This window comes from Malaclemys terrapin, chromosome 1 (genome assembly GCF_027887155.1).
Source record: "Malaclemys terrapin pileata isolate rMalTer1 chromosome 1, rMalTer1.hap1, whole genome shotgun sequence".
Taxonomy (NCBI): Eukaryota; Metazoa; Chordata; order Testudines; family Emydidae; genus Malaclemys; species Malaclemys terrapin.
The window spans coordinates 343,125,501-343,138,197 of NC_071505.1; the positions used below are offsets into that span (position 1 = coordinate 343,125,501).

At 44.0% G+C, this 12,697-nt stretch overlaps 1 protein-coding gene across 1 annotated transcript in view; it reads right to left on the bottom strand.

The window, feature by feature from the left end:
- SLCO2B1 (solute carrier organic anion transporter family member 2B1) overlaps window positions 1-12,697 on the bottom strand; it is a 101,745-nt gene that overhangs the window by 24,559 nt on the left and 64,489 nt on the right. Inside the window, exons 9-11 of the mRNA XM_054015909.1 lie at window positions 9,508-9,672; window positions 6,511-6,703; window positions 5,555-5,714 (exon numbers count right to left, since the gene is read on the bottom strand). Of these exons, the coding sequence (XP_053871884.1) occupies window positions 5,555-5,714; window positions 6,511-6,703; window positions 9,508-9,672 (518 nt within the window). The remainder of the gene's footprint in view (window positions 1-5,554; window positions 5,715-6,510; window positions 6,704-9,507; window positions 9,673-12,697) is intronic.

Here is a 12,697-nt window from a genome sequence, read left to right on the forward strand (position 1 = left end):
GCCCCAGCTCACCCCTGCCCCGCCTCCTCCCCGAGCACGCCGTCGCTGCTTCACTTCTCCCGCCTCCCAGACTTGCGGCACCTAAGCTGATTGGCCTAAGCTGATTGGCTCCGCCAGCCTGGGAGACGGGAGAAGTGAAGCAACCACGGCATGCTCGGGGAGGAGGCTGGGGGGGGTGAGCTGGGAGGGGTGAGCTGGGGGGGTGTGCCTCAGGGTAGGGGGTGGGGAGCTGCCGCGGGGGGGCGCCTCAGGGTAGGTGGTTGGGAGCTGCCGCAAGGGGGGGGGGGCCTCAGGGCGGAGGGGGGGAGCAGCCATGGGGGGGGGCGCCTCAGGGCGGGGGCTTGGGGATGGGGGGTGGGGCGCAAGGTGGAAGTTTCGCCTAGGGCGTGAAACATCCTTCCACCGGCCCTGCATAGTCATAAACACACCCAGGCTCTTTTCCTTTCACCATGTGTTCCTTTTATACCACAGTTCTTTTGCAAACAGAGCACGACACAGGCATATTGCAGCAGGGACTTGCCAGACAGCTTTTCTCCTCCATACCGTTCACCTTCTGAGCTCCTCCCCCTACTACCTCTTCCTCCCAATTACTGCCACTTGTATCAGTAGTCTAATAATGATCACCCAGGTGCTCATCCCCCAATAGAAAAGGGATTAACTGCTTCCAGCTAAGCCTGCAGCCTCTTCTGTGCTGCAGCAACATCAGTGATCAGGGTGCTGCTGCTAGCACTCTGACAGAGGCAATAATAATGTTAAATGGTGTCACCGTATGTACTTGAGTAATAGATATATTTAGAGTTAGTTTCCGGTTAAGGAATTATATTGTGATGGCAGGAGACCCCAGATGGCACTGTTGCATATAGTTTACAAGCTCTTTTTTTTTAGAGTTTGAATGCTGTTCAGTCTTTGAAGAAATGCTGCACTGTGGTTAGTTTGGTGATGTAGTTTCTTTTGGGTGAAGCTATTGCAAAAAGCAGAAGAATTTTCACTCTGTCTTAACCACTTGCGGAAGAGTTGCTCCCTGGGGGCTGGAAATCGATGTTTTGGCTGAGATTTCTGAAAGAGGGATTTGCTTATGTGTTGGTTGTGACCAGACCTGTTCAAGAACTGGTATACACAATGTAAATAAAACAAGTTACACTAAGAAAATACCCAGAGTCAATGACGCTGATTTCTCCTCTAATGGGAAACTGACCGGTAAGACCCCAACCTCTACTATGGCTCTGCAGAAGGGCGACAGTATTGTTGGTGGAGTTTTCCACTGGATGTTAAGTGCCATGGATTACAATTATCTTGGTTCGCTTGGGCTAGAGAAAGGAGGAAGTTACTGTGAGCAGATTGTGTGAGAAAATTTTAGATTTTGTAATTTTCTGGTCAGTGCAGTACAGTCCAGTCAATAAGCCACCGATTTCAGGCTTTGAACAGTGAATAGGGTAATCCTGACTATCAAAGAACTAATGGGTAAGAATTAGGTGTTGCAGCTGCCAAAGGTCACTGAGAGAAAGCATGTTTAACTATTATATTTTCTGTGGGTTTGCATCAGCGTGAACCATGATGTAATATGTCTAATTTATCCACTTAAAAACTAGATTGTTACCACCAACACAATGGGGTCCCAATCCACGAATGGAACTCCTGGGTGCTACCATTATGCAAATAAATAGTAATAATCATATAATCATAGGACTGGAAGGGACCTCGAGAGGTCACCTAGTCCAGTCCCCTGCACTCATGGCAGGACTAAGTATTATCTAGACCAGTGGTTTTCAAACTAGGGCCACTGCTTGCTCAGGAAAAGCCCCTGGAGGGCTGGGCCAGTTTGTTTACCTGCCGCGTCTGCAGGTTCGGCCGATCGCGGCTTCCACTGGTCGTGGTTCGCCGCTCCAGGCCAATGGGGGATGCAGGAAGGGCGACCAGCACATCCCTCGGCACGCGCTGCTTCCCGCAGCCCCCATTGGCCTGGGGCGGCGAACCGCAGCCAGTGGGAGCCGCGATCGGCCAAACCTGCGGACGCGGCAGGTAAACAAACCAGCCCGGCCCGCCAGGGGGTTTCCCTGAACAAGCGGCGGCCTTAGTTTGAGAACCACTGATCTAGACCATCCCTGACATGTGTTTGTCTAACCTGCTCTTAAAAATCTCCAATGATGAAGACTCCACAATCTCCCTAAGCAATTTATTCCAGTGCTTAACTACCCTGACCATTAGGATTTTTTTCCTAATGTCTAACCTATACTGCCCTTGCTGCAATTTAAGCCCATTGCTTCTTGTCCTATCCTCAGAGGTTAGGAAGAACAATTCTTCTCCCTCCTCCTTGTAATAACCTTTTATGTACTTGAAACTGTTATCATGTCCCCTCTCAGTCTTCTGTTTTCCAGTCTAAACAAACCCAGTTTTTTCAATCTTCCCTCATATGTCATGTTTTCTAGACCGTTAATCATTTTTCTTGCTCTTCTCTGGACTTTCTCCAATTTCTCCACATCTTTCCTGAAATGTGGCACCCAGAACTGGAGTAAAGCGGAAGAATTACTTCTCGTTTCTTGCTTACAACTCTCCTGCTAATACACCCCAGAATGATGTTTACTTTTTTTTGCAACAGTGTTACACTGTTGACTCATATTTATCTTGTGGTCCACTGTGACCTCTATATCTCTTTCCATAGTACTCCTTCCTAGGCAGGCATTTCCCATTTTGTATGTGTGCAACTAATTGTTCCTTCCTAAGGGGAGTACTTTGCATTTGTCCTTATTGAATTTCATCCTATTTATTTCAGACCATTTCTCCAGTTTGTCCAGATCATTTTGAATTATAATCCTAACCTCCAAAGCACTCGCAATCCCTCCCAGCTTGGTATCGTCCGCAAACTTTATAAGTGTACTCTATATGCCATTATCTAAATCATCGATGAAGATATTGAATAGAACCAGACCCAGAACTGATCCCTGTGGGACCCCACTCATTATGCCCTTCCAGCATGACTGTGAACCACTGACAACTACTGTCTGGGAATGGTTTTCGAACCAGTTATGCAGCCACCTTATAGTAGTTCCATCTAGGTTGCATTTCCCTAGTTTGTTTATGAGAAGGTCATATGAGACAGTATCAAAAGCTTTACTAAAGTCAGGATATGCCATGTCTACTGTTTTCCCCCTATCCACAAGGCTTGTTACCCTGTCAAAGAAAGCTATCAGGTTGGTTTTACATGATTTGTTCTTGACAAATCCATGCTGACTATTACTTATCACCTTATTATCTTCTAGATGTTTGCGAATTAATAGCTTAATTATTTGCTCCATTATCTTTCCAGGTACAGAAGTTAAGCTGACTGGTCTATAATTCCCCGGGTTGTCCTTATTTCCCTTTTTATAGATTGGCACTATATTTGCACTTTTCCAGTCTTCTGGAATCTCTCTCGTCTTCCATGACTTTTCAAAGATAATTGCTAATGACTCAGATATCTCCTCAGTCATCTCCTTCAGTATTCTAGGATGCATTTCATCAGGCCCTGGTGACTTGAAGACATCTAACTTGTCTAAGTAATTTTTAACTTGTTCTTTCCCTATTTTATCCTCTGATCCTACCTCATTTTCACTGGCATTCACTATGTTAGATGTCCAATGACCACCAACCTTCTTGGTGAAAACCGAAACAAAGAAGTCATTAAGGACCTCTGCCATTTCCACATTTTCTGTTATTGTCCCCCACCCCCACCCCCCCGGCCTCATTGAGTAATGGTCCTATCCTGTCTTTGGTCTTCCTCTTGCTCCTAATGTATTTGTAGAATGTTTTTTTGCTACCCTTTATGTCTCTATCTAGTTTAATCTCATTTTGTGCCTTGGCCTTTCTAATTTTGTCCCTACATATTGTGTTATTGTAATTTGACTTAGTTTTCACTTTTTGTAGCACTCTTTTTTGAGTTTTAGATCATTGAAAGTCTCCTGGTTAAGCCAGGGTGGTCTCTTGCCATACTGCCTATCTTTCCAATGCAGTGGGATAGTTTGCTCTTGTGACCTTAATAATGTCTCTTTGAAAAACTGCCAACTGTCTTCAACTGTTTTTCCCCTTAAACTTGCTTCCCGTGGGATCTTACCTACCATCTCCCTGAGTTTGCTAAAGTCTGCCTTCTTGAAATCCATTGTCTTTATTTTGCTGTTCTCCCTCCTACCATTCCTTAGAATCATGAGCTCTACCATTTCATGATCATTTTACCCAAGCTGCCTTCCACTTTCAAATTCTCAACCAGTTCCTCCCTATTTGTCAAAATCAAATCTAGAACAAAATCAAATCTAGAACAGCCTCTCCCCTAGTAGCTTTCTCCAGCTTCTGAAATAAAAACTTGTCTCCAATACATTCCAAGAACATGTTGAATAATCTGTGCCCTGCTGTGTTATTTTCCCAACAGATGTCTGAGTAGTTGAAGTCCCCCATCATCACCAAGTCCTGTGCTTAGGATGATTTTGTTAGTTGACTGGAGCTTCTAGGTGCAACCATTATACAAATACATAATAATAATAACACCTCATTTCTCAGGAGCCGCTGCGCAGCCATCAGATGGTAACAACTATCAGTCACTGCTGACACCATTACCAAACCCGTCCACCTCTGGGCACTAACACCATTGTGATATGAGTGCATCACTAGCTCGTACACCACGGTGGCCATTGCATTACCAGAGCTCTCCATATCTATTTGTGGCCATCCCATAGTGTAGTTACACTACAAGAAAACACAATTATGAAAAGGGCCCTTTTAAGTGACAACTTGTGAAGAGAGCACAGCAAACTCTAGCACTGTCATTGCCAAAAAACAGTGGGTGCCTTTGAAAAGCATAGAATATATTAAAGATTAAATAAAGGTCCCAGTAGCCAAACCTGAGCTGATTAAAAGCAGTAGAAGTGGGAAACATATTTTGCTTGCCTGATCTTTCTGAAAACTCATTGTTCGCTGTCATTTTGAATGCTATACTTGCAGAAGTACTGCTTCGAACAAGGCACTGAACTATGAATTTCAGCAAAACACTGGAGAGTGCTTAAGAGGATACACCTGTGCCAAATGTTTCCTGGAACTTTCCATTCGTACTCTGTCAGCACTACTTTCAGCAGTGATGCAAAGAGACGGCATCCAAGAGGCATGTGAGAGCCCAATTCACAATAAAGATGGAGTCCATGTCTACACTTAAACCACTATAATAACACAACTGCACCACTGCTGCTGCGCCTCTGTAGCACGTCAGCACAGACACTCACTATACAGTGACGGGAGAGGGTCTCTCATCGCTGTAGTTAATCCACCTCCCCAAGAGGCGGTAGTTGGGTAATAAAAGAATTTTTCCACCGACGTAGCACTGTCTACACCAGGGGTTGGGTCATCTTAACTATGTTGCTTAGGGGGGTTGACCTAACTTCTTAGGGTAGATCTGGCCAAAGATTTTCTTGCTACACAGCTGATCTAAACAGTATCACTGAACTATCAGCATTGATCTTTGCATTGGACTCTTACTCATTAGCAATGCCAAGTCAGGGCTTTAGTGCTGAGTGAAGAAAAAAATTTTACTCACCAGAACTTTATTTTCAACCACATCAGAGTTTACAACTTCACAGCCAGCAAAACATGGAGAGATGTATTCAATCCCATCAGCCCCACATATAGGGTTATAGGCCTTATCGAGGCAGTTGCATTTACTGTTACATTCAAAAGAGTGTTGTCCAACATCAGAGCTACAGTAGAAGGAAAGATATGACTATATTAATATATACATTGTGGGTTTATGTAGTATACCATATGTATATAGATATTAGTGAACAAGAGCTTGCTTGCTTAACACTGAAAGTGTGTATTGGTGGACTCTGCCAAACCCACAGAAAAAATAATTTCCATAGATTAATTCTTGTACCTCTAAAAAAATCCCTCAAAAGTTTGAAAGTCTGGCCATGAACAAAGGATGCAGCCACTTATATACATGCCATATATTTCTCCTTCAAATACTACCACCCCATGCAAGTGGAACTGAGCAGCTCATGAGAACTAACGGTACCCCATCAGGAATATGTAAAAGTAAAAAATTCCCAATTCGGAATTAATATTTTCTTCTTTAGTATCACTGTGTGTGAGCAGGTTCCTTCAGCTCTAAACTACAGTCCACACACTGAGTAGTCAAAACTCACCCCCTACCAGGGGTCTCTTTTTCTTAATAGAGGGTAAGGTTCTGCCTGCATTTCAACATATAGGGAGGCAGCCATTATTTCAAAAATATTCTCTCCATGTTCACATCTTGGTAAATTATCAACCAGTGAATGATGAGTCAAGCATTTTCCAGTATGAATTTTTGATTCCAAATTATTTGTGATCAAATTCAGTAAACTTGTGAGGTTTGTGACCTTTTCGTGGAGTTTTTTGGGTTTAATTCCTGTGTAAACTTTGTGGCATGCACATGGAAAGGGACACTTTATAAATCAGTCAGCCAATGAAAATGTGTCAGAGGGCCAACCTTATGGTCTATATGACAAGTGGTACCTTCGTCTGTAGTTCAGGCCAGCAACTTTCTGCGTAGGGCAGCCCAGGAAGAGGAGGGGAAAGGCAAAGATCACACAGAGGAGCATTCCAATGACACACATGCCACCACATTGTTTCAGAGTCATTTGGAACTTCTTCATGATGGCGCCACCCGCCACTATTCCAACCATTGCCCCGGGGATGTTCACAGAACCTTGGGAACAGAAACAAGAGCAGGGAGTTAAGATCCAAATATCAGTGAAAATACTTCAACACCTTCCAGTCAATGCAGAACATAGTAAATGGATTAAATGGTAACTGATAGATCTCAAAACGTCATTGTAAATAATAATTCCCTGTTCTTTTCATCTCATCTTTCATCAGTAGATCTCAAAGCATTTTACAAGCATCACATCTCCATTTTACAGAGGGAGAAACTAAGAAGTGAAGTCACTTGCCCAAGGTCACCCAGCAGACCAGTGTTAGAGCCAAGAATAAAACCCAGGTTTTCTGAGGCCCAACCCAGTGCTCTATCCATGAGACCCCTGTCTCCTGTAGGAGGGAATGGGAAATCATCATCCAGTGAGATTGATCACTTCTGCCATTTCCACATTTTCTGTCATTGTTTCTTGATGCAGGAACCAATTGATGACATGCTAAGGGCATGTCTGTATGGCGAGTTAGAGCATGACAATCTGGGGTGTAAATCCATGGAGCTCTACTGAGCCATGCACTCACTGGCCATATGGACTTTCCTACGTCAAGCTAAAAGTTCTGTTTGAAACTGCAGTAGATCAAACGGCACTACCCAACTTTTAGTACGCAGTGGCAGGATCCCATGGCCCATGCGTGCTTGGCACACTATAACACTGCAGATTTACACTCCAGCTTGCTGGGCACCACGTTACCCTGTGGAGAAACCCTAAGGCTTGTATTATACTGGAGGTCATTCTAGACGATAAAAATAGTTCCTTTGAACTTAAAATCAATGAATCATCTGGGGATGATCTCAGAGCTCTTAAAATATTTTAGTTACTTCTCAGCCACATTTCCTTCCTGGGGAACTAGGCCCTTGATATATTTAACACTCTTCCCTGACATCTGTGCTCAAATACCATCCACAGTTGAGTTCCTATTATCACATCTTAAGTCAAAGATAATCAGCCCTTTGCTGAGTGGACCGTAGGGTGTGGAAAGCACCCTGATTTCTGATTTCTTTCACTGCCCTCCAGGAACTAAAAACAGCGGAGAGTGATTAAGCAAATTCACTCAGGTTGTAACACCTCCCAAGAGGTACCATCACATGGAGAGGCTCGCATATACTGGTTCAAACTGGATTTTCTAGAGAGCCAATAGACAAAGAAAGGACTGTTGGATAAAGAGCCTGAGTCTAAAATGAGTCAGGGCCTTCCTTCTGATCCAGCAAATGGACAGCACCTTCTGCCTAAAGAAAGGGCCCCAATCCTTAGGGAAGGGTTGGAGGGACTGGCACCAACTAGAGCCTTTGTGGAGATGAGGGTGGTGATCGCCGATAAGCTTATTAGAATGAGTGTAGGTTCTTTATTGTTTGTAATATGTTTTCTCTGTAGTGCTTTCACCTTAAGAATAAATGTGCTTGCTTAGAAAGGGCTGTGTGGTAACTTAAAACCATGTGCAATTACACTGTTTATAGCTTCTGTGGAGAAAAGTGAAGGGGGCCTGCTTAGGTGGTCTGACTTGCTGGGGAATTCACAGTGTAAGCAGAGAACTGTGCAGCCTGGGAATTCCCTAGTTAGGAGGGAGTGAGATTAAATTAATGGAGATATCCTATCTCCTAGAGCTGGAAGGGACCCTGAAAGGTCATCAAGTCCAGCCCCCTGCCTTCACTAGCAGGACCAAGTACTGATTTTGCCCCAGATCCCTAAGTGGCCCCCTCAAGGATTGAACTCACAAACCACTGAGCTATCCCTCCCCCTCTCTGCACAAGAGAGGCCATGGCTGGGGAGCTGGAAGCCTGAGAGTGGGTGCCCTTGCTGAACAATATAGAATATAGAATATCAGGGTTGGAAGGGACCTTAGGAGATCATCTAGTCCAACCTCCTGCTCAAAGCAGGACCAATCCCCAGACAGATTTTTATCCCAGTTCTCTAAATGGGCCCCTCAGGGATTGAACTCACAACCCTGGGTTTAGCAGGCCAATGCTCAAACCACTGAGCTATCCCTCCCACCCATATGTGGGAATACAGTTGCAGTTGTCATGAACTCTGATATTATCTTTGATTTCTCCACACATGAAGAGAAAACAGATGGGACCATCTTTTTGTTCTGTGTTTGGACAGCACCTAACACAATGGGGTGCTGGTCCTTGACTGGGGCTCCTAGGCACTGTCATGATACAAATAAATAATAACTTTTAGTCCTAATGGTTTTTATTTTAGTTTAAGAGGACACAGAATATCCACCCCTCCCCCCAGCCAATGTTTGCATCTGAGAATATATCTGAGAGAGGGAGATTGCATTGGCCTGAGTCCACAGAGAGTTAAAGGTGCAGTACACAGAAACAGAGTTATAGCACTTAAATAGAGAGGTGCACCATATATCTATTTAACAAAGGGGACACTGAGGCACAAACATCTTACGTGGCTTGCCCAGAGCCACATAGCTAGCTCAATGGAAGAGGAAGGAGCAGAATTCAAGAGTCCAAGTCCTGTGCGATAACCACTAGAAAAACTCCCTTTGCAAAACTGTATGATCTTCAGTCAGTTTCAGTGAATGCTGAATATACTTTGTAGACCTGTTCCTGACCGACTTTGTAAATGAGCTCCACCCATCTCCAGCCCTACCTACATCGCTTCTGGGCAGATCAGTCTGCATGTATTTGGTTGTTGTCATGTGAACTGGGTTTTGTTTGAGTTTTGCTGTCTCCCGTGTAAAATTGCATTCAGTTTGGGGTAGCCTATCAGGAAACAAGGGCTTCAGTGCTCCCTAGCATGTACAGTAAGAGCTGCAATGTCTCCAGTAGTAACAGGCAGTACTTACCTATGATCATGTTGGCAACTGATGCAGTGAGAGAGAACTGCCTCTCCAGGAATTTGCCCATGAATGTTGCTAAACCGGCAACCATGGCAGACAGATTGACTTGGGCCAAAACCACCAGCAGATAGACTGGATGCCGGAGATTTCTCAACAAAACCACAGGAAAGACTGAAATGAAAAAGGAGAATTAGTAACAAAAACATATTAATATACAGAGCTGGCTGAAAAAGGGAATTTCCATCTCATGGCAGATTAGCATGCATCCCACTAGCATTATAATAGTTATAATAATATAATACAGTGATAAGAGTAGTAATAATAGAGAGACAACTAGTGAGGAGGTGTGTGAAACAGATACTGGAAATTAGTTCTAAGTTTCTGTAATTGCTCTTCTGATTTTCCAGGGGCAGCTTAAGAAGATTCTTCTAATTATACAAGACTTAAAATAAGTGACACAGCATTGGCTCCAGGTCAGCCAGAACATATACACACAAATATTTAGCCAACTTCCATGCTAATAAATCTTTAACAGCTTTGGCAGAAATTGGAAGAGGGGGGCAGAAAGGGGCATCTCCATATCTATTGAATAGACATGATTAACGGATGATAAGACCTTTTCATATTTATCAACTGCTGAAAAACACACACATTAAGACCTTTGAATGGTATTTACTACAGTTCTAAACATGCACACACACATCAAATACAGAATACCTGAGTTAATGCCACATCAAGTTTTTAAATCAAGTCAGGACATTCAGAGTTAAGGTTCTTAAAGCACCCCTACTGTGTCTCCTTATATGCGTGGATTGCAATAGGGTCTTTCATTATGTGAACACACTTTTGTAGCCGTTTTCACCCCAGGATCGCCAAGTGCGTTACAAAAGGTGGTTAAGTATCACTATCCTCTCTGGGTGGCTGGAGAAACTGGCACAGAGAGGTTAAGGGCAAGACTGTGCCATTTCCATGCAATACTGCATTGTGGTGCAGCCCCCCTCCCTGAACTTCCTGCTTTACAGGTGGGTGTGTATATTTGGAGGTGGAACCAACTTCTAGGGTGATGTAGCCTCCACCCTGCCATGATGTGCATGGCCTGCTCCATGGAGCGGGGAGGCACAAGCCCGATCTTCCCCCTTTTTGATTGGTTTGTGCCCCCTAGGAAGGCAGATGTGGGGAGTCATATGGAGTGCAGGGACTGTGAATACATCAGGCTCTTGTGCTGGGTACAGGGGAGGGAACCCACACAGGTGCCAGTCACAATCTTGTCTGTGGTTTGCCCAGGGTCTCCTGGTAAGACAGTGAGAGAGTCAGGAGAATCACCTAGGAGTCTGGACTCCCAGGGCCCTGTTCTCACCATAGCTCATATGTATGGATTGTAATTTATTACTTATATAGCACATTAGATTTTCCTGGTGCCTAATGAATCAAAGGAATGACCAAAGGCGAGCTCATGATCTCAGCTGAACCATTGCAAATGCTTGCAAGAGCTCCACTGGCTTCAGTGGATTTACTGTGAACTTACACTGCTGTGAGTGAGATCAGAATGGGAACCAGAGTCTCTTTCTCTTAAAATCTAGGGGCCAAAGTCTGAGATTCTTATTTCATTTGTATTGAGTTCTTACTCGGGTGAGCTCACACTGCAGTGAATGGGAGTTTGCGTAGGTAAGGACTGAGTAGAAAGAGAGAAAGTGCCTCAGGATTTGGTCCTGTATACAGTATGTATCTCACACTGCCCAATGTTGTTTTGTCACACAGGCTGCTGTAGACACACACAGCCCATGCAAAATTTGCCTCTGCATTTCCTTTCCTTGGGCTTCCTGCAGGGACTCTGTATGCATCCGAAGATGTGGGCTGTAGTCCACGAAAGCTTATGCTCTAATAAATTTGTCTCTAAAGTGCCACAAGTACTTCTGTTCTTTTTACGGATACAGACTAACACGGCTGCTACTTTGAAATCTGTTATAATGAACTTAGAAAGCAGCTGTGAAGTTGTAAAAGGTTTATTTCCTTGTTCACTGCTGCTGCAATTCCGGCATCTTTTCCTTTTGATCATAAAAAAGTACATTTTTGGTTACAGACAAGAAAAACTAAGATGAACGCCCTAGGGGCTGCATCCTTGCTCTGGAATTCAGAGAAGAAAATAGTTTCACTTGCATAGCCCAGGCACCAGAACAAACAATCCCCTCCACCGGGGAATCAGAAAAACACCCACCCTGGGCAACAGTGCAATTTCCCGTTCTGTTCAGTCCAGCAGTGTGAAAGTCGTCTTTCATACGAAGTAGGAACCTCATGTCCCAGTCATGCCTCTACCACCCTATAAATAGCAAAGTTCCTTGCAACTCTTTGTATATTTTTGTGTCAACTAAATAAAACACACAGCCGATGATCCCTTCCAGATAAACAGTAAATGATTTTCCCAGATGTGGACTCTAATTCCTTCTACTGATTTCAGCATAATATAATAGTATTTAATGTGTGGGAATAATGCCAGGGGTCACAACAAATGTGTGCGGTGAATTCGGGAAGTCTGAGCAACTCACAAATGATGGGGAAATGTCTGGCACCTTTTCCAAAACGAGGGCAATCTGTGGTCTGACATCCTGAGTCGGCGTGTGTCTAGGATCTAAAGCCATTTGGCTAGACATATTCTACCACCATAACATCACAGAACCTGAAATGTTATGCTTGACAGACCTTCTACCTCACTTCACGCTATAATTTTAACTCTGAGCCCTGGAGTTGGCACTAGCCACTAGAAACAAATTTTAAGTGTCGGTCAGCGTGGGAGGCCCTTCAATAAGCAGAGACGATGACTATGCCACATTCTGTGTTATGACCCATCACTTGCCAGCATTTTTCTTAATCACTGGCAATTCTTTTAATCAAGATTGGAATTTTTCTCCTAAAAGCTATGCTCTAGTTCAAATAGGAATTAATTCAGGAAAGTCTTGTGGCCTGTGTTACATAGGAGATCAGACTAGATGATCACAGTGATCCCTTCTGGCCTTAAAAAAGTGATGACTCTCCAGGCACTAAAATTGCCCTTCGCAGAGTTAGGAGTAGCTATGTTAAATGGTCTAGGGACTAGATTGCCAAAGCTGACACTGTCAGATGAGGTGAGGTGCATCTGCCTTTCTAGGGATCAGGGATCCCTCATTTTGCCACTGAGTTATGTAAGTCATCCAAGCAGAGG